Source organism: Simochromis diagramma, unplaced genomic scaffold, assembly GCF_900408965.1.
Source record: "Simochromis diagramma unplaced genomic scaffold, fSimDia1.1 OVJJ01000449.1, whole genome shotgun sequence".
Lineage (NCBI taxonomy): Eukaryota > Metazoa > Chordata > Actinopteri > Cichliformes > Cichlidae > Simochromis > Simochromis diagramma.
The window spans coordinates 584021-606464 of record NW_024387274.1 but is presented as its reverse complement, the minus strand read 5'-3'; the positions used below and the strand labels follow the sequence as shown (position 1 = coordinate 606464).

The 22444-nt window shown below is 40.8% G+C and overlaps 1 protein-coding gene across 3 annotated transcripts in view; it reads left to right on the top strand.

Annotated features, from left to right (window-relative positions):
* phf14 (PHD finger protein 14) overlaps nucleotides 1-9266 on the top strand; it is a 142307-nt gene extending 133041 nt beyond the window's left edge. For 2 of the 3 annotated variants that reach the window (XM_040002622.1, XM_040002621.1), the window contains exon 18: nucleotides 8154-9264. In XM_040002622.1, the coding sequence (XP_039858556.1) occupies nucleotides 8154-8228 (75 nt within the window). In that variant the 3' untranslated portion in view covers nucleotides 8229-9264. Of the gene's footprint in view, nucleotides 1-8153 lie in introns of all 3 variants that reach the window. The other variant, XM_040002624.1, reaches the window with a different exon arrangement.
* The last annotated feature ends 13178 nt before the right edge of the window (nucleotides 9267-22444 follow it).

Below are 22444 nucleotides of genomic sequence, written 5' to 3'. Positions count from 1 at the left end.
ACTTCTTCTTGCCTTTGTGGATTTTAAGGCCCATGTCAGTTGTTAGTTTTGACCAGCCACAAATGCAGTTCTGCAGTTTCTTTCCTACCATCATTGATGGTCCATTATTAGCCATGCTGGTTGATCTATTCATCGTTGGTACTGTTCCGTGGTTCGTTGCAATTAAATCCATCCAGAAAGGGTTTTCTTCCGCCCCTGCTCTCGCAGACCCTAGGGGTATCTTCTCCTTTGAGATTTCTGTAGCAATAATGAAAATTACAATAGTCCAAACGAGATGCAACAAATGCATGTATGACCATTTCCAGTTCATAGCGGGACACAATGGGACTCAGCTTAGCAATGTTTCTCAAATGATAAAAACAAGAGAGAACCAGGGATTTAACATGAGCATCCAAAGTCAGAGCTTTGTCAAAAGTTACTCCAAGATTCCTAGTAGAGGATTTGGCGAATGTAGCAAGAGGACTTCAATTTTCCATAACTTTTGGCACAACATTAGCCACCCAGCCGAACCTGCTCCCCACCAGCAAGCAGGGAGAGGGAATCAGCCGCAACTATCTCCGGCCGATGGACCAGCAACAGGGATGAATGGGAACTGATGGCCGGCCGTGTGGCAAGTGGCAGGGGCGCAGCAAACGTGGACAGAACCTGCAGCTCTCAAGCAGCTTGACAGGTGGGCAGCATGCTGGACTGGATGGTGCACTTTCCTTCAGTGTGGGAATGTCATGTTCTGCCCGTGCGCCGACCTCCGGCTCCGTCAGAGCAGGTCCCTCCCGCGTGCTGACCTCCGGTTCTGGCAGTGGAGGTCGCCTCCCTCCCCCATGCAGTTTGAGGGCTGGCGGTGGTGTCAGCCAGGAACCGACCCAAGCTGCCAGACTCATTGTCAGCTGCTTCCAGGGCTCGGACCAGTCCTGGAGCTATTCCCCCTGGCGTCAAAACACTGCCGTCTGCCCTCTCTGCGTGGCAGCAAGTTTCGGGCCAGCACCTCCACTGGTTTGCCCGGTTGTGGTTCTGCCATGCCACCTCCTGGGTTTCAGCACAAATGTAATGAGAATGAAGGACCCGACCACATATTTCACTGGTTTACACACTTTATTTCAGTTGCTTTTGCCTTCAAACAGCCGCAGCTTTTCAGCTGCCTCCTACACACAACAACCACAAACTCAGCCACACCACAAACCACGCCTGCCACAGCGTTGTTTTCAATAAATTGCGTGCTCAAAAAATGTTTTGCTTCACTCCCATTTCTGTTTGTTGCATGTTGAAACTCTACTTGGAAACTTGTTAAGATCCAACCATGCAAAATACGATTTTTTTGCCATTTTTCAAGTGGTCTTTAACTTTTGATCGGGACTGTATTTAGAGTTATTTATGATTTGTTTTTCCTTTGACACATAATCTTGCTTCATGTATTTAATGTCTTCAGTATGTATCTACAATGTTGAAATGAGCAAAAATAAAGAAAAGTCATTAACTGAGAAGGTTTATTCAGTATTTTGACTTGTGATGTATACCAGTCTATTTACCATTTACCACCCCACCAAGTGACTCCAAAAAGGATGGGCACTCTAAACAGTCATGAGACAAACAACGTGATCCAAGGGCAGGGAAATAATTCTCGTCCATCCAGGAAACTTAAAAATGCTGGTATTGAACAGGAAGAACAGCCAGCTGTGCCAGAGTGACCGAGGCCGAGAGCACCCCACCCCCGAAGTGGCCTGAGCGAGCCCCAGGTTCCAGGCCCCGACAAGCAGCCACCAAGGAGTGAGCCGGTGTGTACCTGGACGCCCATCCCCGGACACAAAGAATCACCAACGCACCGATGTCTGAGGGCATCTGCCACTGGCAGGGGAAGTGGTGGGGGAAATAGGCCTCCATACCTTGGAGGATCTGGGATGTCCCCAGAGAGGTGGCGTCTGATACCCGACCTGACATATGGACACAGACAAACAGGCACACACAGATACAAACATCCATTCCCACCCTCATGCTCTCATATGCAATTACTCAACACTCACCCAACGTGGAGACAAACATAGAGAGACACTGTACACACAATCACACTACCCAAGCGTACTCTAAGCCCCGGGTCTAGGTACCCTAGCCTCTGGAGGGGGAAACTGCACCCAGACCCAGGTGGTGTTACCCTTTTCCCTGGGGTGGGGAGAAGCAGACTGCCCCGACTCCGCAGCAGCAGGGAGGCCCCACATTCCAGACCCCAGTCGGACGGCCAACTTCTCCTCCTAGCCCCCCCGCTCCAGCAGGCCGCAGAGAACAGGGGTGTGTTAAGACTCCAAACCTCCCTCCACCCGCTCATATGTAGTGTTGATGCATGTGTGTTCTAAGGTGCCTTTAAAACCCAGAAGGGCATGGAGCTACCTGCCAGAGAGCAGCATAGCCCCTCCTGCTAGCCCTCAATATGTCTACGTGTATTTAAAATTGAGAGGTGGGCAACGACGCCAGGGGTGAGGTGTACACCCTGATGGTCTTTTGGATTCCGTGTAGCGTGCTCACCCCCAATATCCTATATGTATGTGTTATGAGAGTGTGAGTAATGTGAATGTCGAAGCTGTGAGATAAAATTGAGGCACAGGCAGCCAGAAGGGGACAGAGGGGGGAATGCCTCCCCTGCACCTTGGTGACACATCCTTACCCCAAGGCCCTGTATGTGTGGGTGATTGTGGTGGAGCGGGAAGAGGAAGGCAGCTGGAGATGGGGAGGGAAGGAAGGGAGGGGCAAGTGACCCCTCCCTGGGGCCAGCTTCCCCGCTGGCCCCAGTAGGCACCCCCATACCCTGCAATCCGCCAGGGAAAGGGGCCCAGTACAGCAGCGCCGCCCGGCCCTGCAGAGTCCGGGACAGCCCACCCGACCCCACCTCAGAGAAAACTGCACCCACCCCATCATCCACTCTTCTTCCAGACTACACAAGACAATAGACGCCCAGGCTGAGATCTTCCTCCACCTCTCCTGTATCTCCCTCCTCCTGCAGAGTGAGTTCCTGAAGAGAGGACAGCTCCTGCAAGATGTAACAACCTTCCCCCCACCTTAATAGGCCATGACCGCTTCCCCCGGGTTGAGCCCTCCAAGGAAGATGCTCCTGGGGAACCCCCCGATGCCCTAAGCCTGTCTCTACCCCCACACCAATCACAACAGTGAAGGTGGGACTAAAGTATGACCCCCCACCCCCACTAGGTGATGGAGCTGATCAAAGGAGCCCAGAGCAATTGATCTGATGTTGTGGCAGAGGCTGTATCAAGACTAATGTAATCTAATAGATAATTTCTATATTGGTTAGAATTAAGATTATTTTTATTTTTCCAGTTCATGAGGACTGTTTTCTTGGATATGCATAGGGCAGTGAAAACCATATGGGCTATATTCTTATCTGTAGTGACATTATCTAAGCTGCCCAACAAACACACTAAGGGGGAAGTTGGAATGTTACATTTCAGACACTTTGAAAAGTCTTCACATATCTCACGCCAAAACTTCTGAACTGGTGGACAGAACCAAAGAGCGTGGATATAATTGTCCGGTGAATTGGTTTGGCAGTGTGAGCAGTTGTTGGTAGACGTAAAGCCCATCTTGAACATCCGATGACCTGTATAGTGTACTCTATGTAGTATTTTGTATTGAATTAATTGAAGACTGGGATTTCTAATTAGATGAAAGGTTTTTAAGAAAATCTGAGACCAGAAGTTTTGGTCTAAGTTAACTGATAAATCCGCTTCCCATTTTGCAATAGGAAGTAATAGTGATTGATCTGTTTTAGAAAGCATTCTGTATATTTTGGAAAGTAATTTGGGGGTTTTAAAAGTAAGAAATTGAAACACACTTGATGGTGTTTGTAGTTCAACTTGACCCGGTTTAAATTTCTTTTTTACTATGGATTTAATTTGTTGATATTCTAAAAATCTTTTCTTGTTGATCCCATATTGTGTAACTAGTCTGTCAAATGGAATAAATTCTGTTCCTTCTAATATATGTTCTAGATATTTGATTCCTTTACCACTCCAATCTGAAAAGTTTATCATATTATTGTGTTGTAATATGTCAGGGTTGTTCCAGATAGGTGTACGTTTGCATGGGATTAATGAAAACTCCGTCAATTTTAGAAACTCCCACCATGCTGTCAGAGAAGAGCTGATGTTGACGCTTTTGAAGCATTCATGTCATTGGATGTTTGAGCTGATAAATGGTAGGTCTGAAATTTCTAGATTATTGCATAAGTGCTTGTTCTACATCTAGCCAAGGTTCATCTAAGAAGGTATGTTTTAGCCATCCTGAGATAAACTGAAGCCTGTTGGCTAAGAAGTAGTGCTGAAAGTTGGGTAGTTCTAATCCTCCTTTATCCTTGGTCTTTTGTAGTGTTTTTAAGCTTATACGTGGGGTTTTATTTTTCCAAAGGAATTTGGACATGTATGAATCTAGAGATCTGAACCAATCTTGTGGCGGTTTAGTTGGGATCATTGACAATAAATAATTTATTTTTGGTAAGACCATCATTTTTATAGCGGCAACCCTTCCCATGAGTGATATGGGTAGACATTTCCATCTTGCCAGATCGCCTTCTAACTTCTTTAAAAGTGGGATATGGTTTAATTTAGTTAGATCTGCAAGTTTGGGAGAAACATTAATACCTAAATATTTTATATTTCCCGATTGCAGTGGTGTAGAAGAAAAATTATGGAAGGAGCAATTAATGGTCTAATGGAAGGACTGTAGATTTTGACAAGTTAATTGAGTAATCTGATATTCTTGCAAAAGAGTTTATCAATTCAATCACCCCAGAGATATTGGTTTGTGAGTTTTGGAGAAAAAGTAACACATCATCCGCATAAAGGCTGATTTTATGTTCCACATTCTTGCATTTCATGCTCTTAATTACTGAATTCTGTCTAATTGCTGCTGCTAGTGGTTCAATAAAAATTGCAAACAGTGAAGGGGAGAGTGGGCATCCCTGCCTGGTGCCCCTCAAGAGACAGAAGCTGGAGGATGTCTGGTCATTTGTTCTGACACAAGCTGTTGGGGAATTATATAATATTTTTAACCAGTTAATGAAAGAGGATCCAAAACCAAATTTGTGTAAATAGAAATTTCCAGTTAACTCTGTCAAACGCTTTTTCTGCGTCTAAAGAAAATATTGTAGTTTCAAGGTTTTTACTGTATGAGTCGTTTATCAAATTGAGTAACCTACGTGTATTTGTTGATGAGTGCCTACCTTTTATGAAACCAGTTTGGTCAGGATGAATTAAGAGGGGGATTATTTTCTCCAGTCTCTTTGAGAGAGCTTTGCAGATTATTTTGAGGTCTACATTTATAAGGGATATTGGACGATAGCTTGAGGGATATACAGGGTCTTTGCCTGGTTTTAGCAGGAGATTAATGTTTGCAGAATTCATATTTGATGGAAGTCTGCCCTTTTCTTTGATTTCCAACAACGTTCTGTAAAAAACTGGTGCTAGAATCGTCCAGAATTCTTTATAGAATTCTGCAGGAAAGCTGTCTGGACCTGGAGCCTTATTATTGGGCATACTTATCAGGGCTTCCTGGAGTTCACCTGGTGTCAGTGGTGAATCCAGTGCCATTGCTTGAGTGTCTAATAATTTTGGAAGAGTTATGTTGTCTAAAAACTGATCAATTTCCTTTTTAGACGGGTTTATTTGTGGTGAATACAATCTTTTATAGAAATCCCTGAAAATGTTGTTTATTTGTTTCGGGTCATATACTGTGTTCCCAGATGAATCTTGAACAGCACATATAGTTGTTTTTTCTTAATTTATTTTTAGCTGGTTTGCTAGAAATTGACCGGATTTATTACCATGTTCATAATTTTGTAAGCGTAGTCTTTGTACTAAGAATTTTTTTTTTCTTATCAATTATCTCATTTAATTCTAGTTTTGTTTTGCGTATTTTGTTCAATGTTTCCTGATCTTGGTGGGACGCATAGGCTTCTTCTAGTGATTTGATGGTTTTTTCTAATTCCTGAATATTTTTGTTTTCTTCTTTCTTTTTATGTGGTGAGAAAGAAATTATTTTACCTCTCATCACAGCTTTCTCTGCTTCCCATAGAACAGATGCTGATGTTCCGGGAGTGTCATTATAGTCTAAATATGATATCATATAAAACTGGGATAAACTGGGATAGTGCTGGCGTTTCATTTTTAAACTTGAGTGCGTCAAACGGATGGTATTTTTAACAAAGAGGTTTGATGTATCTTTCATCAGATCTTTATACTTTGCGGAGTACAGGTAAGTGCTGAGCGGTAAGGGGGTAGTGCTTGTCCTTTCTAAATTTACCCAGGGTAAGGTTGTCGTTGAAAACCAGCATGAGGCCGCAGAAAGCTGGGCAGCCCAGTAGTACCATTTGAGGTTTGGAACACACAGACCTCCCCTGTCATACGGGAGATATAGTAGCGAAAGGCGCAGTCTGGCTCTTCTATTATTCCAAATGAATTTAATGAATATTGTGTTTGCCTTTGTGAAGAAGTCATCTGGAGGGCTGAGAGGAATGACTTGGAAGTGACTCTTTTTTAAAATATTTAATAAAGTCTCTTTAAGCAGTGATGTAGTATTATTCTTGTGCATTAGTGTTAAAGATACAGGAGCATGATCGCTGATAGCTATAGGGTGAATCTGTGTCTGAAATGCCACTGAAGGATTCATTGTGAATGAGTTTATCTAATTAAATTGCAGCTTCTCTGTCAATATTTTGAAAATATCCTTCCTGCCATGTGGGGAATGATGTAAAAAGTTTGAGACCCCCCTCACCCCCCAAAAAAAAAAAAAAAAAAATCTTCAGCTCCTTACTATTTTATATAGCACCAGACCCCTACGGCACCTACAATGGATGGTGGGGCCTTGTCAAAAGGTGGGCCCGGGTGACCCTGTCATGAGCAGGGTAAGCTGATCCCTTCTCGTTTCTGTCTGAATCACTCTGTTCCCTTACCCAGTGTTCATGATCATCCCTCAGTATTTCATTTTCCCCATAGCAGTGGTCTTTTGCATGTGCATATGATCAAAGCTAACAATTACATTACCCCGGTTAGTAGTCTTACTACTCAACAACAAAGGTGTCATACTCCTGCTGCAATATTTTTTATCTTAAGATGGATTTTCAGTTACTGCCTTTTTTGAGCTATTGAGTTTCTCTAATTAAGCCCGACACACCCCATTGGCAAAAAAAAATAACTTAACATTACTATTATTTAAAGAATTAGTTTGTCTGTGTGACTTGAATTTTAACATGCTAACCTAATGAGGCAACAGAAGGCGATGTACTCTTTAGTGTCTCTTTTTTCAGTATTCTATTATAAGCCAAGAAGTGAGATCAACTCCTACTGGATAACTATTTTCTGTGTAGAAAGAGGGGGAAATTCTTGCTGGACAGTAAGGCTCGAAGGTCGTCTTGTTGCTTGGAGGTTCAGAAGAATGCTGACAGATTTTCATACCTCATACTTTACACCTCAAAGTTAATATAAGCAACAACAACAAAAAATATATTTTACAATCCTTAAATGAGTCAATGACTACAAGGGATTTTCATAAAAGTAATAAAAACCATCCTTACATTGTGTTTATAATTACTTTTAAAAGTAAATGTAAAAAGGCGTTGGATTAAGTGTTTAGAAATGACAGCCATTTTTGTAAATAGTCCCTGTGTTTTAAGAGGCTTGAGTAACTGGACAAACTAGCATGATATTAATTACAAGGACTTCACTCACTATGTATTAACAGACCTCTCTGCATTGAATCATACCTGTTATTAACCTCTGTCTCTCTTCCACAGCATGTCTTTATCCTGTCTTCCTTCTCTCACCCTAAACAATCACAGCAGATGGCCCCGCCCCTCCCTGAGCCTGGTTCTGCCGGAGGTTTCTTCCTGTTAAAAGGGAGTTTCTCCTTCCCACTGTCGCCAAAGTGCTTGCTCATAGGGGGTCATATGATTGTTGGGTTTTTCTCTGTATCTATGAAGCGCCTTGAGGCGACTTTTGTTGTGATTTGGCGCTATATAAATAAAATTGAATTGAATTGAATTTTGAAAGTAGAAACAAATTACACCTTATCCCTTCTTAGTTTTGGTCAGGGAACCTGAAAACACTGTAGTGGTTTTTGTGTATATGTTGTCTATATAAAAGTGTGCTGTGTCTTTGCAGGAGGAAGAGGAAGAGCCGATGGAGGAAGATGAGGCTGTTCAAGAGGAAACAGCAGAGCAGGGGAATCCAAACTAATCCAGATAGAGAGGACACAAACACACCTTCTTAATGGCTGCGCTGCCACTCTGCTTTTGTTGTTCAGACTAAAGCACATGTAACTTTCTACTAGTTTCCCAAAGTTTTTAGACAAACAGCTTTTAGCTTCTACTTTAGGTTAGCAACCAGAGGTGTATTTTGACAAATGGTATTCAAATGTTGATATCTTTACTTTCAAGGAAAGAATTTGTAATTTTTATGGATGAGGGTGAAGCCGACAGGTTTCAGACAGCCTTATGAAGCACATGAAATCATCCAGCACAGGAGTACACACAGAAACATATATTACTGAGCTCCTTCTACAGCAGTGTCTGACTCTTTACTCTGCTTTCATACACTTATGATCATCATGCCACACAAAGTATGCTCAGTGTCCTGTTTACAAGATGACACTTTTTCGTCAGAGCCCATAGAGCACCCCCCTATTCCCTGCTGACCATGCTTACACACTTAAACCAGTCAGAGGTCAGCAGTAATACCTCCAACAACTTTCAATGTGTGTTTAACTGGAGCATTTTATTTTTGTATCTTATTCATACCACCTTATTTCCTACTTCTTATGAACTTATGTAACTAAACAAGTGAGAAAATAAGGTTTTAAGATTTGTTTTTTTGTTGATTTTTTTTTTTTAACTTTTATTTTCAGCAGTACAAAACTTACTATGCTACATTTTGCCTTTGGATCTTAATGCATATCTTGTTTAGGAAATATATCTACTTAAGTATTTTATTTATATACTTTGTAAAGTAGAATTAGTTTGGAACTCTTTTACTTCTCTTTCATAGCCAGATGGTTGTTTGACCTGCTTGTAGGCTGTAATCATAACTAAATGTCCATGCTCTCACTCACTTCGCAATTGAAATTTAACATCAATTGAGGCCAAAGAGCATGGCCCTAAGAGGTCAAGTGCACTACAACTTAAGAAATTCAATTCAATTAAGTTTTATTTATTTAGCGCCAAATCACAACAACAGTCGCCTCAAGGTGCTTTATATTGTAAGGTAGAGCCTACAATAATGCATACAGAGAAAAACCCAACAATCATATGACCCCCTATGAGCAACCACTTTGGCGACAGTGGGAAGGAAAACCTCCCTTTTAACAGGAAGAAACCTCCAGCAGAACCAGGCTCAGGGAGGGAGCCTGGTTCTGCTGGCAGCAGAGGGAGCCACCAACTGCTGTGACCGGTTGGGGAGACCGAAGGAAGACAGGATAAAGACATGCTGTCTTTATCCTGTCTTCCTTTATTAATGACAGCAAATAGAAAAATGCCATAAAAGCACACAAAACACAACAGAAGGTGAATAAAACATAGTGGAGATAAAGGGGGGGGAAACACTGCACCAGCTCACAAAAAAACAGAATTATTAGAAGTATTTTTGAATCATTTGTTCCATCAACCTTTGATTTGTGTCTTGGAGTTTTGTGTGCCTATTAGACCTTTTTTCTATTTGCTGGTATTTTTTTTTAAGTTGCAGTGTGTTTGACTTCTCAGGGCCACTGTAAAGGAAGCAGCAAAAGTGTTATCTCACATCAACTGCTACAATATCCACAACCTTAGAAATGTTTGAAAGTGGTGACTACATTTAGTTTCTATGACTGTTAACAGAGAGTAAACGAATCATTAGATTTGACCAGAGATCATGGCCTGTCAGATTTTTTGCCTGTCAGCAAATCTGAAGCTATCCCTTAAAGTGCCAATAAATCCGAATTGGAAAGCCTAAATGCTTCTCTATCACTTAAACTCACTAACACACGTTCAAAGTCTCATTCTCTAGTTATTAGCCTGTTTACTGTCATACTACCTGGAATAACACATCATCAGAAAGTAATAGTTGCAAAAAACCAAGAACTTTACATTTTATACAAAGCCAGAAAATACTACAGGAGCCGGATTACTATGGGCAGAAATCTGTGCCATCAGAAACTGAATTTGAATAAGTTCAATTTGAATTTGAATGGCTCAGATTGAATCTGAATTGTAACTTGAATAAATGCTTTTGAAAACTGAATTTCAATTAGTCTAATTTGAAATTGAATTTATGGTTTGAAAATGATCATCAATAAATTGAAATTGAATTTTACATTTTGAAAATGAATCGATTTGCTTTGAAACTGCATTTTATCCTTTAAAAATTCAGCTCTCGAATAATTTCAGTTTCATTTCTCACCATTCAGTTTCAGTTCTACAATTCAATTTCAGTTCCAAAATTCAGTTTTTTGGAACTTACATCCGGTTCCGGTTCAAGCGCAGATTAATAGAACTACGTTTTACTAGCGGACCGAAAGTGTTACTGACGGGAATCTACAGCGTCTTGAGCTGAATTAAGACTTCAGAAGTCATTGGTCATGTCGAATGACCAGCGGATAAACTCTCAGGTTGGTAATAAATGTATTACATGTATAAGAACAAGCGTCATGTTAACAAATGATAGCCGTACAGTAACTGTTATGCTTATTGTAGCTGTTAGCTAAAAACGCTAATTTAGCATAGTTTGCCCTGAATTCAGCTTTGACAAACAAATATGATCGACTGTTTCTAGTAGAATTCCAAAGTTGTCACCTTGTACCCTCTCAGAGTACCCCCTCTGTATGCTTGCAGAGACCCCTACAGTAGGGAAACATGCAAAACAGTGTCCAAACCTTTGTATTTTAGCTTTATTTATGTCTTACACAGCATCCCAACTCTTTAGCTAACTTAATAACTTTAGCTAAAGTGAATAGTTAGTCTAATTCATTAGTGCAGCATTACTGGATCACCTCTGTTTGAAGTGATATACTATGATATACAACTATCACTGTGTTTAACTACCATAATAATTCTTAGAGTACTGAGTGCATGCTTAATTAGATTTTTTTTTTTTTAAACACACTGCTCCATTAATATGTTTGACAGGCTGAAGTTGTCGGGTCACCTCCTAAATCGACCATCTTTTACAGGTGTTTTGTGCCAGAAATGGAGTGTCCACTGAAGACTGAAGATACTGAATCTCTACGCCTTGCCATTGATCTCTCTTGTGCCTTCATCTAGACAAGAGACATTAACTTAACCACTCTCATATGCTCTGTACCTACATCACCTTCCCTGACAGTCGTAGCTTGGCTCATCTGAGGGTGAAATTATAAGAATGTGTTATTTTGCAAAGTGCTCTCCAGGGTTCCTAAATAAAATATGGCATTGAGGTCATTTCTTTTGAATTAATCCCTTCTTCTGAAATATAAGAACCTCTCCTGGTTTTAATGGTACTTTGGATTTCCTTACTTTCTGTTCCACTTCCAAACCCAAATAGATGCTGACAAGCTGATACAGTAACATGGAAGAGGGAAAGAAGTTGGAAAGGACTACTACAAATAAACCTAATGCCTAACAATGTAAAATAAGAACAATAATAAAGATAAGATGAAGTAACAAGTTTTTAGTTTTTTGTTTATTCCAAATGATTATCCAGATGTCTGTGACATGTGATGACAAACACCATAATGGAAGGCCTTAGTCATCACATGCTTAAACTCATCATATATTTTTGCATATGCTGAACAGGCAGTCAGACATGCTGTAACTGTGGGGTAGAAAACTGCATGAACACCATACGGCAGGGGTCTCAAACTCCAGTCCTCGAGGGCATGGAAAAGTTGCATGACACTTTGACCGTTGAGGACTGGAGTTTGAGACCCCTGTCATATGGAATATGACAGGTGTGGTTGAACTGCATGAAGACTCTCTTCTCTTCTGGCAGGACAGGAATGTGGCCTTGTCCTGTGAGCCACTGTAAGGATGTACTTAGAGTAGAACTGGACTGTCACCGGCCTCAGGCTCTTCACCCTTTTCAAAGACAAAGCAGTCATTTAGATAAAATATTAGATATTGTTTACCTGTAAATGCACAAAGTAAATTTAGAAATGTTATTATTGTCAAGAGTGAACAAGCACTGATAGTGTAATCTACAGCTGTGGCCAAACGTTTAGAGAATGAGAAGTGTTGTTTGCTTATTTAAAAGTTTGCTGTTTCAGTGATAGTTGTATATCACATTATATCACTTCAAACAGAGGTGACCCAGTAATGCTGCACTAATGAATTAGACCAATTATTCACTTTAGCTAAAGTTATTAAGTTAGCTAAAGAGTTGGGATGCTGTACAAGACATAAATAAAGCTAAAACACAAAGGTTTGGACACTGTTTTGCATGTTTCCCTACTGTAGGGGTCTCTGCAAGCATACAGAGGGGGTACTCTGAGAGGGTACAAGGTGACAACTTTGGAATTCTACTAGAAACAGTCGATCATATTTGTTTGTCAAAGCTGAATTCAGGGCAAACTATGCTAAATTAGCGTTTTTAGCTAACAGCTACAATAAGCATAACAGTTACTGTACGGCTATCATTTGTTAACATGACGCTTGTTCTTATACATGTAATACATTTATTACCAACCTGAGAGTTTATCCGCTGGTCATTCGACATGACGAATGACTTCTGAAGTCTTAATTCAGCTCAAGACGCTGTAGATTCCCGTCAGTAACACTTTCGGTCCGCTAGTAAAACGTAGTTCTATTAATCTGCGCTTGAACCGGAACCGGATGTAAGTTCCAAAAAACTGGATTTTGGAACTGAAATTGAATTGTAGAACTGAAACTGAATGGTGAGAAATGAAACTGAAATTATTCGAGAGCTGAATTTTTAAAGGATAAAATGCAGTTTCAAAGCAAATCAATTCATTTTCAAAATATAAAATTCAATTTCAATTTAGTGATGATCATTTTCAAACCATAAATTCAATTTCAAATTAGACTAATTGAAATTCAGTTTTCAAAAGCATTTATTCAAGTTACAATTCAGATTCAATCTGAGCCATTCAAATTCAAATTGAACTTATTCAAATTCAGTTTCTGATGGCACAGATTTCTGCCCATAGATTACCTTCTGGCACTATGATAACCAAGCTTCACCAGACAGTACTATACAAGCCACTATGTCTCAGATATTGTATAACAAATGCCATGATGCTATGTTGCTGTGTTTAATATTCGGTATACTTTTGTAGTTTTGAACAATACTCCGGATTATTCCTTTGTGTTTGCACCTTCAGTAACTGCACAGTACATGGCAGTGCTTCTCAGTCGTTGCTTTGCTGATATTATTTGACTTATACGTTTGGAATCTTCTGTGAGTTTTAATCAATTCCTTTTTACTATACTACCCCCAATTCATCACAAACTCACAACGTTTGTGATGAATTAGGGCTTGTCCAGAATATTTACCATTTGGTAGTCTACACAATATAGTGTTTTAGTTCATATTGAAAGCAAAATGCATCACCATTTTGCTTTACCATTTTCTTTAGTTAGCAAATACATTTGTTTGTGATGTAACAAATAATTCTGGTGAGTTTCAATAAGCCATGTATATCTCTTCATACAGTTTCAGAAAAATCAGGTTGACATATTTTACACAGCTCACACGGTCTTTTATAACGTGCAGTACGTACAAAGCAGAACACATGATGACCACATAGTGCTTTTCTTTTAGGTCTGGTTTAATCAGTGCATAAGTTCTTAGCAGAAATATATCTTAAGACTAGAGTTTAGACTTGAATGGTGCTGGTTAGCTGTGATTTGAAGGCTTTTGTTTTACCCTTGCTCCTCTTGAGGTACATGTATTGGGAATGGGATTTTCACCTTTGTAATACTATGTCTACAATGACATGTCTACAATTTATAAAAGACACAAGACTGTCGCCTCCTGGTTGACAGTCCGTCTGCCTTCTTATGCTGACTTTGTTATTTCAAAATAGAGTGGTCTTAGCATCAGTATTGCTGTGACTTAAATGGATATGAAGTTCTGCAGAGAAACGGTTTAGTTAAAGAATTTCAGTAAGGGCTCATCACAATACAGAAACGGCATTGGTAAAGGTTACAAATGGACTCTTCTTATGGCCTCTGACAGTGAAACATCTCTGTACGTGTCCTGCTAGACAACAATTTGTTCATATAAATGGAGAGACCTCCTGACACACTGAGGCTAACTATGCAGTTTCACAGGGTTCTGTCCTAGGACCAGTTCTGTTTACAATATACATGCTTCCCTTAGGCAGTGTCAGTAAAGGGAATAGCATACATTTTCACTGCTATGTCTCAACTTCATCTATCCAGATAACACACCCGCAATTACTTAAACAGCAGGAAAGTCTTAAAGACATAAGTACCCGGATAACCTATAAAACTGAGGTTATGGTACCTAAAAATCATCAAGACATATGGTAGGAAACCAGATGGCATTACCTTGGCCTTCAGCAACACTGTGAGGAGTCTTGGATTCATTTTTGACCAGGATATGTCCTTCAATACGCATATTAAACAAATATGTAGGACTGCTTTCTGCCATTTGCAGATTATCTCTAAAATTAGAGATCCTCCATCTCAGAGTGATGCTGAAAAACTAGTTAATTATGTATTATTTCTAAGCTGGACTACTGTAATTGATTATTATCAGGTTTTCATTAAAAAAAAAAATCTTTCAGTCGATTGAAAATGCTGCAGCAAAAGTACTGACAGGGTCTAGAAAGAGAGAGCATATTTCACTCATTCTGGCTTCTCTTCACTGGCTCCCCGTTAAATCCAAAATCAATTTAAAGTAATTTAAAATACTCCTCCTAACATACAAGGTCTTGAATAATCAAGCACCGTGTTATCTCATAGTCCCTTAGTCACCCCAATAGAGCACTTTGCTCTCATACTGCTGGTTTACTTGTGGTTCCTAGGTTATTTAAAAGTAGAATGGGTGGCAGAGCCTTCAGCTTTCAGGCAGACCTGGACGGGGACAAAAAAATAGACCCTGTAGTTTTTGTTCCAGACAGCCCATCATGACTGCTCAAAAAACTAAAGCATTCAGATACTTGAATCTCTCCCTTTCTTATTATGTCCTTCCATCTATTTTCTTACCACATTAATTTCAAGTCCTCTGTCTCTTCCTCTCTTCTTGGGACTGCAGTCCCTTCTCCTGCGCTTCTCCACAGCTGGTGCTAGCAAGACCAGCCTCCTGTGACTGCAATGGCTTGTTACTATTTATTGTTGGTACTGGTGACAGTGCAGCAGCTGCCACAATAGCTAATATGTTGACACATTTTGCTGTATTTCTTTTTAGTTTCTTTTTAACTTTTTAGCTTCACCTTTTCACAACTTCTTCCACACTAAACTTCTCTTCTAAAAGCTGTGTGAACACACAGCAAAGATACGGGAGGGCCTGATTGTATTAAGAGATTTGAATGGGCACAATACAGTATCAGTAATGAAAATAAACAGGTTGTTGTCAGGACTTGACACACTTTTGGGTCAATTGAAAGGCCAATGTCGGCCCACCGGACAATTGCCCGATATGTCAGATTACCAGTCCAGCACTGCTTTCAGGGCCCTCTTCTATTAGAACCAGCTCACATTTTGGATTTGGGAGACGACGCCCTCTGTACTTTTAACAAAGCATATTTAGGGCTTGATCAGGTGACCCTCTCTCAGTTGTGCTGGATTATGCCTGTGTTATCTGTTTTATATATATATATATATATATATAAAGGTAACCTTCACTCATCACAAAACAGGAAGAAACTTAAAGATGCCATAGTGAGTTCATCAAGCTTGCATTACAAAGTTGTATTGTTGCAATATGGGATTTGGAGTCATGTATGAGGAGCAATCTGTTTCTTGTCTACCATTTTTAGGGAGACATATCACAACATTGTTGTACAGTGATGGACCTCACATATACACACAAAAAACCCATCTTCTTCCACTGTTTATCTATTTGACAAGATAAATGGGATCAGATCAAAACTTACCATTTAAACTGCCTGACTCTATTATTTTCATAGTTAAAAAAATCTTCTATGTTAAGAAAATAGATTTTGTTATTAATAAAAATGACAAGTGGTGGTAATGGTCATTGTAAAAAATTTAATTAAAAGGCTTGAGCAGCGTGTGACATGGTAAACTGTCAATATGTATGGGGAATTAAAATATGAATGAAAAATTAAGGTGGATGTTGGCAAAATAGCTGCCAACATCCATGTTGGCAACAAACACAGCAGTGCTACTAATCCAAAATACTCAAAGCTTCATAGAACTCAAACAAACATTAATTTTTAGGTCCATTCTGCTGCTGATACATACTTTAGGTTTCTGAACATTAAACTTGTTGCTGCCTTTCATAGTGTGTAACCTGAAGGCCCTGAGTACTTTCTCCCACACTGAAAACACTGGGATGATCAAATTATTTGAACATTGCCTAATAAGACTGATTCAGCACAGACAGTTATGTTAAACTTTCCTAGCAGTCCTTCACAAACAGGGAACAGTCTGTCTATTCTCTCCATCTGTCAGCTGCTGCTGGCTCTTCCTCCTCCTCTTCCTCACACACTGCTGAGTTTGTCCTGGTGGATCATCCGGGGTGCAAAGCCTCACAGATGATGTGCAGCAGTGGGTCCCTCAGTCTGTCCTCACTCTGGACACTTGCAGTTGTCACACATGGACATCAAATGTGTGATAAGCTGCAGGATTCAAACACAAGTGTGACTTATAAATACATGTTCATACTTTTATTCCACAATCAGAGAGAAAGAAACAGAGAGAGAGTGCAGGACAGACAGACAGGTGACAGTCTCAGGTGTACACACTGCTACAAAACAGCACCAGAGAAGGAGGATTTAGTGTTTGTGTCATTACGAGTGCTGAACAAGAAGAGTTCCAGATGGTGCAGTGGACACATGTGTGGCTCCTGTGATTAAAGCATCTTTCTTTCAGCTTAACGAGTGAACCGTCAGCTCGTTCAAACACACGTTAAAGTCCGTTTGGCTCGACACCACCGAACAGAGGCAGCAATATAACATAGCGAACATTAACAGTGCAGTGAATCCTGCTTGTGCCATGATATTCAGGACTGCAAACCGAGCAGCATCACTGACTTTCAGCTTGTTGTGTTTGTGGATATATGACTGACTTTAATTATCCACAAAATCATCAGATTCTCTGTAAGTTTAAGGTCGACTATTGTATTATTATATTTTAAAGGCTTTAAAAGCAAGTAAAAGTTGAACGTACAAACATCGCTAATAGCAAATAACTTTGCCGACATGTGGCCAACAGTAATGTTTTAATGTTCCTCATTATTAAACGTTTGCACATAAATAGGTGACATAATATTCAGTACTTACTTTTCACAGTTTACTCTTCGGCCACTTCGCTTCTGCAGTCTGCGGCAAAATTATCCACACCGACTGCCGCGCTATGAATTGTGGGATATGTTGGGCCATGAAGTCTACACCGTCACAGCCTTAAAATTCAGGGAAATGAAGGACGCATTTGAGGGCCGCATTTTGAGCAGCCTTTGAATTTGGACAGCCTTCGGTGCGCCACTGTGACGTAATCGGCCTTAAAATGCAGCCTTTAAGGCTGCAGACCCTGAATTGGGATACAGCCTTTGAGACATGTTCAGGAGGTCATTAAGCCATTTAAATCAGCTGTGTTGGATTAAGGACACATCTAAAGCCAGCGGCCCACGAGGCCTGGAGTTGCCTACCCCTGTAATAAACAGACACACCCATATGAGAGCTGCAATGTCCTATGAGATTGTAAGTGCAGCTTTGAGCTTTGACCGCTTATTGCGGCCACAAGATAGTGGTAATGTAACGGATGAATGGACATATGGACAGGCCAGGAGCTTTATGACAGCTCTGTCTGAGATGAAAGGAGAGATCGCCTTATTTTTGTATGTTTTAATTTATTTTCTATTTTTAGATGTGACAAATCAAGCAATGTTTGCCTTGCTTGTACTGACAGAATGCCACAGACTCTCTCTCTGTGTATACAGTGGGTAAAATAACTATTGAATACGTCACCAGTTTTCCAAGTAAATATATTTCTAAAGGTGCTAATGATGTCAAATACTCACGATATCTTGTTAACAACTCATCCAGTCCACACATGAAAAGAAACATATATATATATATATATATATATATATATATATATATATATATTTACTCACTATAACAGTATTTTGATTGCCTGCTAACAAAGTCTGGGTTTCCAGCTCCTTAATATTCACCATGAAGCAGTAAGATGAACCATAATAATAGTATCAGATTAAGTTTTTAATCCGCAGTTTAACAAAAGTGTTAGAGATGCCCATAAAGCAAACTGCAAACCATCCTCTATAATGCCATTGAATGCACAGAAAATATCAAAGCTATAGGCACGGCGCTGTCAGCTGAAGTTCTTTGTTGCCATGCAAACAACTCTGTGATAAATGATGTGAATGTCTCACAAAACTATCCAGTGTGTTTCAAAGGATTTGTCCTTGTATTGCAAAAGATGAAACATTTCCAAGCTTCCTTTTGCACAAAGCACTGTACTGGTCCATGCTGATGGGTGTCTGTGTCTGTTTCTTTTTTTGTTTTGTTTTTTTGGAGGGGTTCTTTCATCAGCAGTCAGATCTGGGATGCCAGCGCTCTTGTATTTTGACATTAAGGCATCGAGGGGTGTAATTCCAATTTGTTTCAAAGGAACTATTAATTTGCCCATTTCAGGGCCAGGCAGGAGGGAAACCCTGTAAGACTGCTGAAGCGTGAAAGACATTATCTAGAAGCTTGCGATTTTGGGAAAGAGACATGTGGAATTGATGATGGGAGGCGTAGGCGCCTGCAGACATTTGAGCCGGGCTCCCTGCGGTCGAGCTCCCAGCGTGCCATCTGAGAGCGATGTCATTAGGCGTATGATAACAGCAATGGGCACATTAATGACAGAGTGGCTCCGCTCTGCAGCCCAGTGCCCCGGCAATCTCCCATTTACACCCGCAGCATACTAAACAGCTCCTGATGATGAGAATAGTACAAAGAGCATGGAGCAGTGCTTAACAGCCAGCTCTCACAGCAACAAAAGGGAACACGGCTCACTTTGACATGTTCGTTGCATTATCACATACTTCTCTTGATTATACAGGTTCTCTGTCTCAACGTCACACTAACAAATCTTTCAACCAGTGCTTTTCTTGTGGAATCTAAAACTAGATAAATCTAAAAGTAGATATAATTAAGATTTACACATATATATGTAGAAATGTATGTATGTATGTATATATATATATATATATATATATATATATACAGTACTGTGCAAATGTTTTAGGCAGGTGTGGGGAAAAATGCTGTAAACCAAGAATGGTTTCAGAAATATAAATGATTTTTTTATTGGCCCCAAATGTATTGTGCAGCAGGACAACGAGCCCAAACACGCAGCCAAAGTCATTAAGAACTATCTTCAGCGTAAAGAAGAACAAGTACTGGATGTGATGGTCTGGCCCCCACGAGCTGCGATCTCAACATGATCGAGTGTGTCTGGGATTACATGAACAGACAGAGGGATGTAAGGAAGCCTACACAGAAGATCTGTGGTTAGTTCTCCAAGATGTTTGGAACAACCTACCAGCCGAGTTCCTTCAAAAACTGTGTGTAAGTGTACCCAGAAGAAGGCAAAGGGTGGTCAAATCAGCAAATATTGATTTGATTTAGATTTCTCTTTTGTTCATTCACTGCATTTTGTTGATTGATGAAAATAAATGATTAACACTTCCGTCTTTCACTTCCACCTGCCTAAAACCTTTGCACAGTACTGTATATATATGTATGTATATACACACACGCACGCACACACATATAACTGCCGCTTTCAATTCTGATACCTGCTATCAGCCAGTCCCCCCCCCTCCCCAGAAATGTAGTGTACATTACTATGTAGATGTCATTTTATGTTTTAATGTAAACTACCAATAAAATGATGTCTACGTTACTAGTAGGATAGCAAAGGTGGCATGCACGCAACTACTTACTGCTCTTCACGTTCTGTGCTTTGTTTTCTATATTGTCTACATGTATATGTTTGGGTGTATGTGTTTTTTACCAGTGTATGTCAAGTAGAATTTACTTTTACGGTTGTCAGGACCTTCTGAGTTTGGGATTTAGCTGTCCAATTTTACATTGGACTATTACCACTTCCACAGCATTCCGGAGGACAAAATAAGAACGCCAGAGTCTCTGTGGCTGGTTCCTCTCAGCGGCAAGCCCAAGAGGGAACGCAGGCAAAGTAGGCAAAAACGGGGCTGCAGGGTGGGCCCTCTAGCACAGCTAAAGAAACAACCACTTAAGCCTTAGCATGCCGCACGGTCCACCAACACGACAGGAACAGCCACTTAGGTAAGAACAGAGGAGGGTGTTTATGCATCTACATCAATGACGGCTGGTGTAAAAACATATGACTGCAGACAGCAACTGTTCCCCGCACATACCTCGCGAGTTATTGCACAAGGCAATAAGCAGTCAGCAGAACTCCCATCTTGACACAAAGCTAGGTTTGTCAGACCACATGTCCATGCTGCTGATCCCTGCATACACTCTTATCCTAGAAACAGCAGCAGGTAAAACATCGGATGGCAGCATCAGCCCAAGCCTCATGGTGCTGGAATATGAGGTGAGGTGCACACTGAGGGCAGTGAACCCCTGGAAGGTCACCAGTCCAGATGGGGTGACCAGGAGAGTCCTAAAAGAATATGCAGACCAGCTGGCTGGGGTCTTCACTAAGATCTTCAAAGCTTCGCTGTCCCAGTCCTGCATCCTGCTGTGCCTAAAGTCGGCCACAGTTGTCCCACTGTCCAAACAGACCAACATTAGCAGCCTCAATGACTTCCTTCTACCACCTGCTGCTGTATCAGAGACTTTCTTTCAGACCTTGTACAGAGAGTTAGAATGGGTCCTTATCTTTCCTCAGCCCTCACCCTCAACACCGGCTCTACACAAGGCTGTGTACTGAGTCCCCTACTGTACACTATGTACACACATGACTGTGTCAGCACCCACTCAGGCAACGCAGTCATTAAGTAGATGCTACCACCGTGGTGGGGCTCATCTCTGGGGGAGACGAGTCAGCATAAAGAGCTGAGGTTCAGAGGCTGTTGGATTGGTGTGCAGACAACCACCTGGACCTCAATACCACCAAGACAAAAGAGCTGGTAGTCAACTTCAGAAGGAGGAAGTCTGAGCTGCAACCTGTCAGCACAACGGGGAGTATGTGGAAAGGGTGTTTCAAGTTCCTGGGTGTGCACATAGACACAGACCTCCAATGGAGCTCAAACACCTCAGCAGTTGTAAAGAAGGCCCAACAGTATCTCCATTTCCTGAGAATCCTCAGAAAAATGAAGCTGAAGAGGGAGCTGCTGATTGTCTTCTACTGCTCCTCCACTGAAAGTGTGCTGACATACTGCATCTGTGTATGGCACACAAAAGGCACTTCAGAGGGTCATTAATATGGCCCAAAAACTCATTGGACATCCTCTTCCCTCCCTGAAGGACTGGTATAGCACTCGCTGTCTCAAGAGGGCATGCAACATCCTACTGGACTGGACGCACCCAGGACACCATGTTTAAGCTGCAGCCATCTGGCAGGAGATTCAGGTTGCTGAGTTCACAGACAAACAGATTCAAGGACAGCTTTTGCAACAGGGTAATAGCCCTAATCAGTGCTAACAGCTGACCTGATTGGCTACCTCCCTGGACTTTTTTTGGGGGGGGGGGGCAGTCATAATGTGCAATAAACATTCACATTCACTCAGTCTTTGATTTATTCATTCCTATTTTACTCATACCTTTCTTTTTTATAAATCTACTTCACAGTCTACTGTGTTGTGTTTAGTGCTGACATGGGACAGTTTCCAATTTCGTTGTACTATTGTACTAAGTATGACTGTGCAATGACAATAAAGAGTTATCTTAGCTTACTATGTAAATTCCAAACATTTTCCTTTTACAAATTTTCAGTTTCCATTGAAAATGTCAATTTCTCCTGAGGAGAGTACATGTTGTCGCAATTCCCCCAAGATAACAAGAATAATATTCTGATGCTGGAGTTTTTATGAATGCAGCTCTGCACTGTAAACCATTTTCTATGCAGCTCTGCACTGTAAACCACTTTCTCTGACTGAGAGATCCTCAATAGACCATACAGGGATGTTCTAACTTTTCAGTTTGCACATGTGTAAACAACAGTTTTATGAATATACTCTGGATTGCAAACTTTTAAAAACAGGATTTTGACAGTAGTCTAACAAATAGACAAATCTTTCATGAATAATTTTATTAAAGGACAAAACACATCAATGGC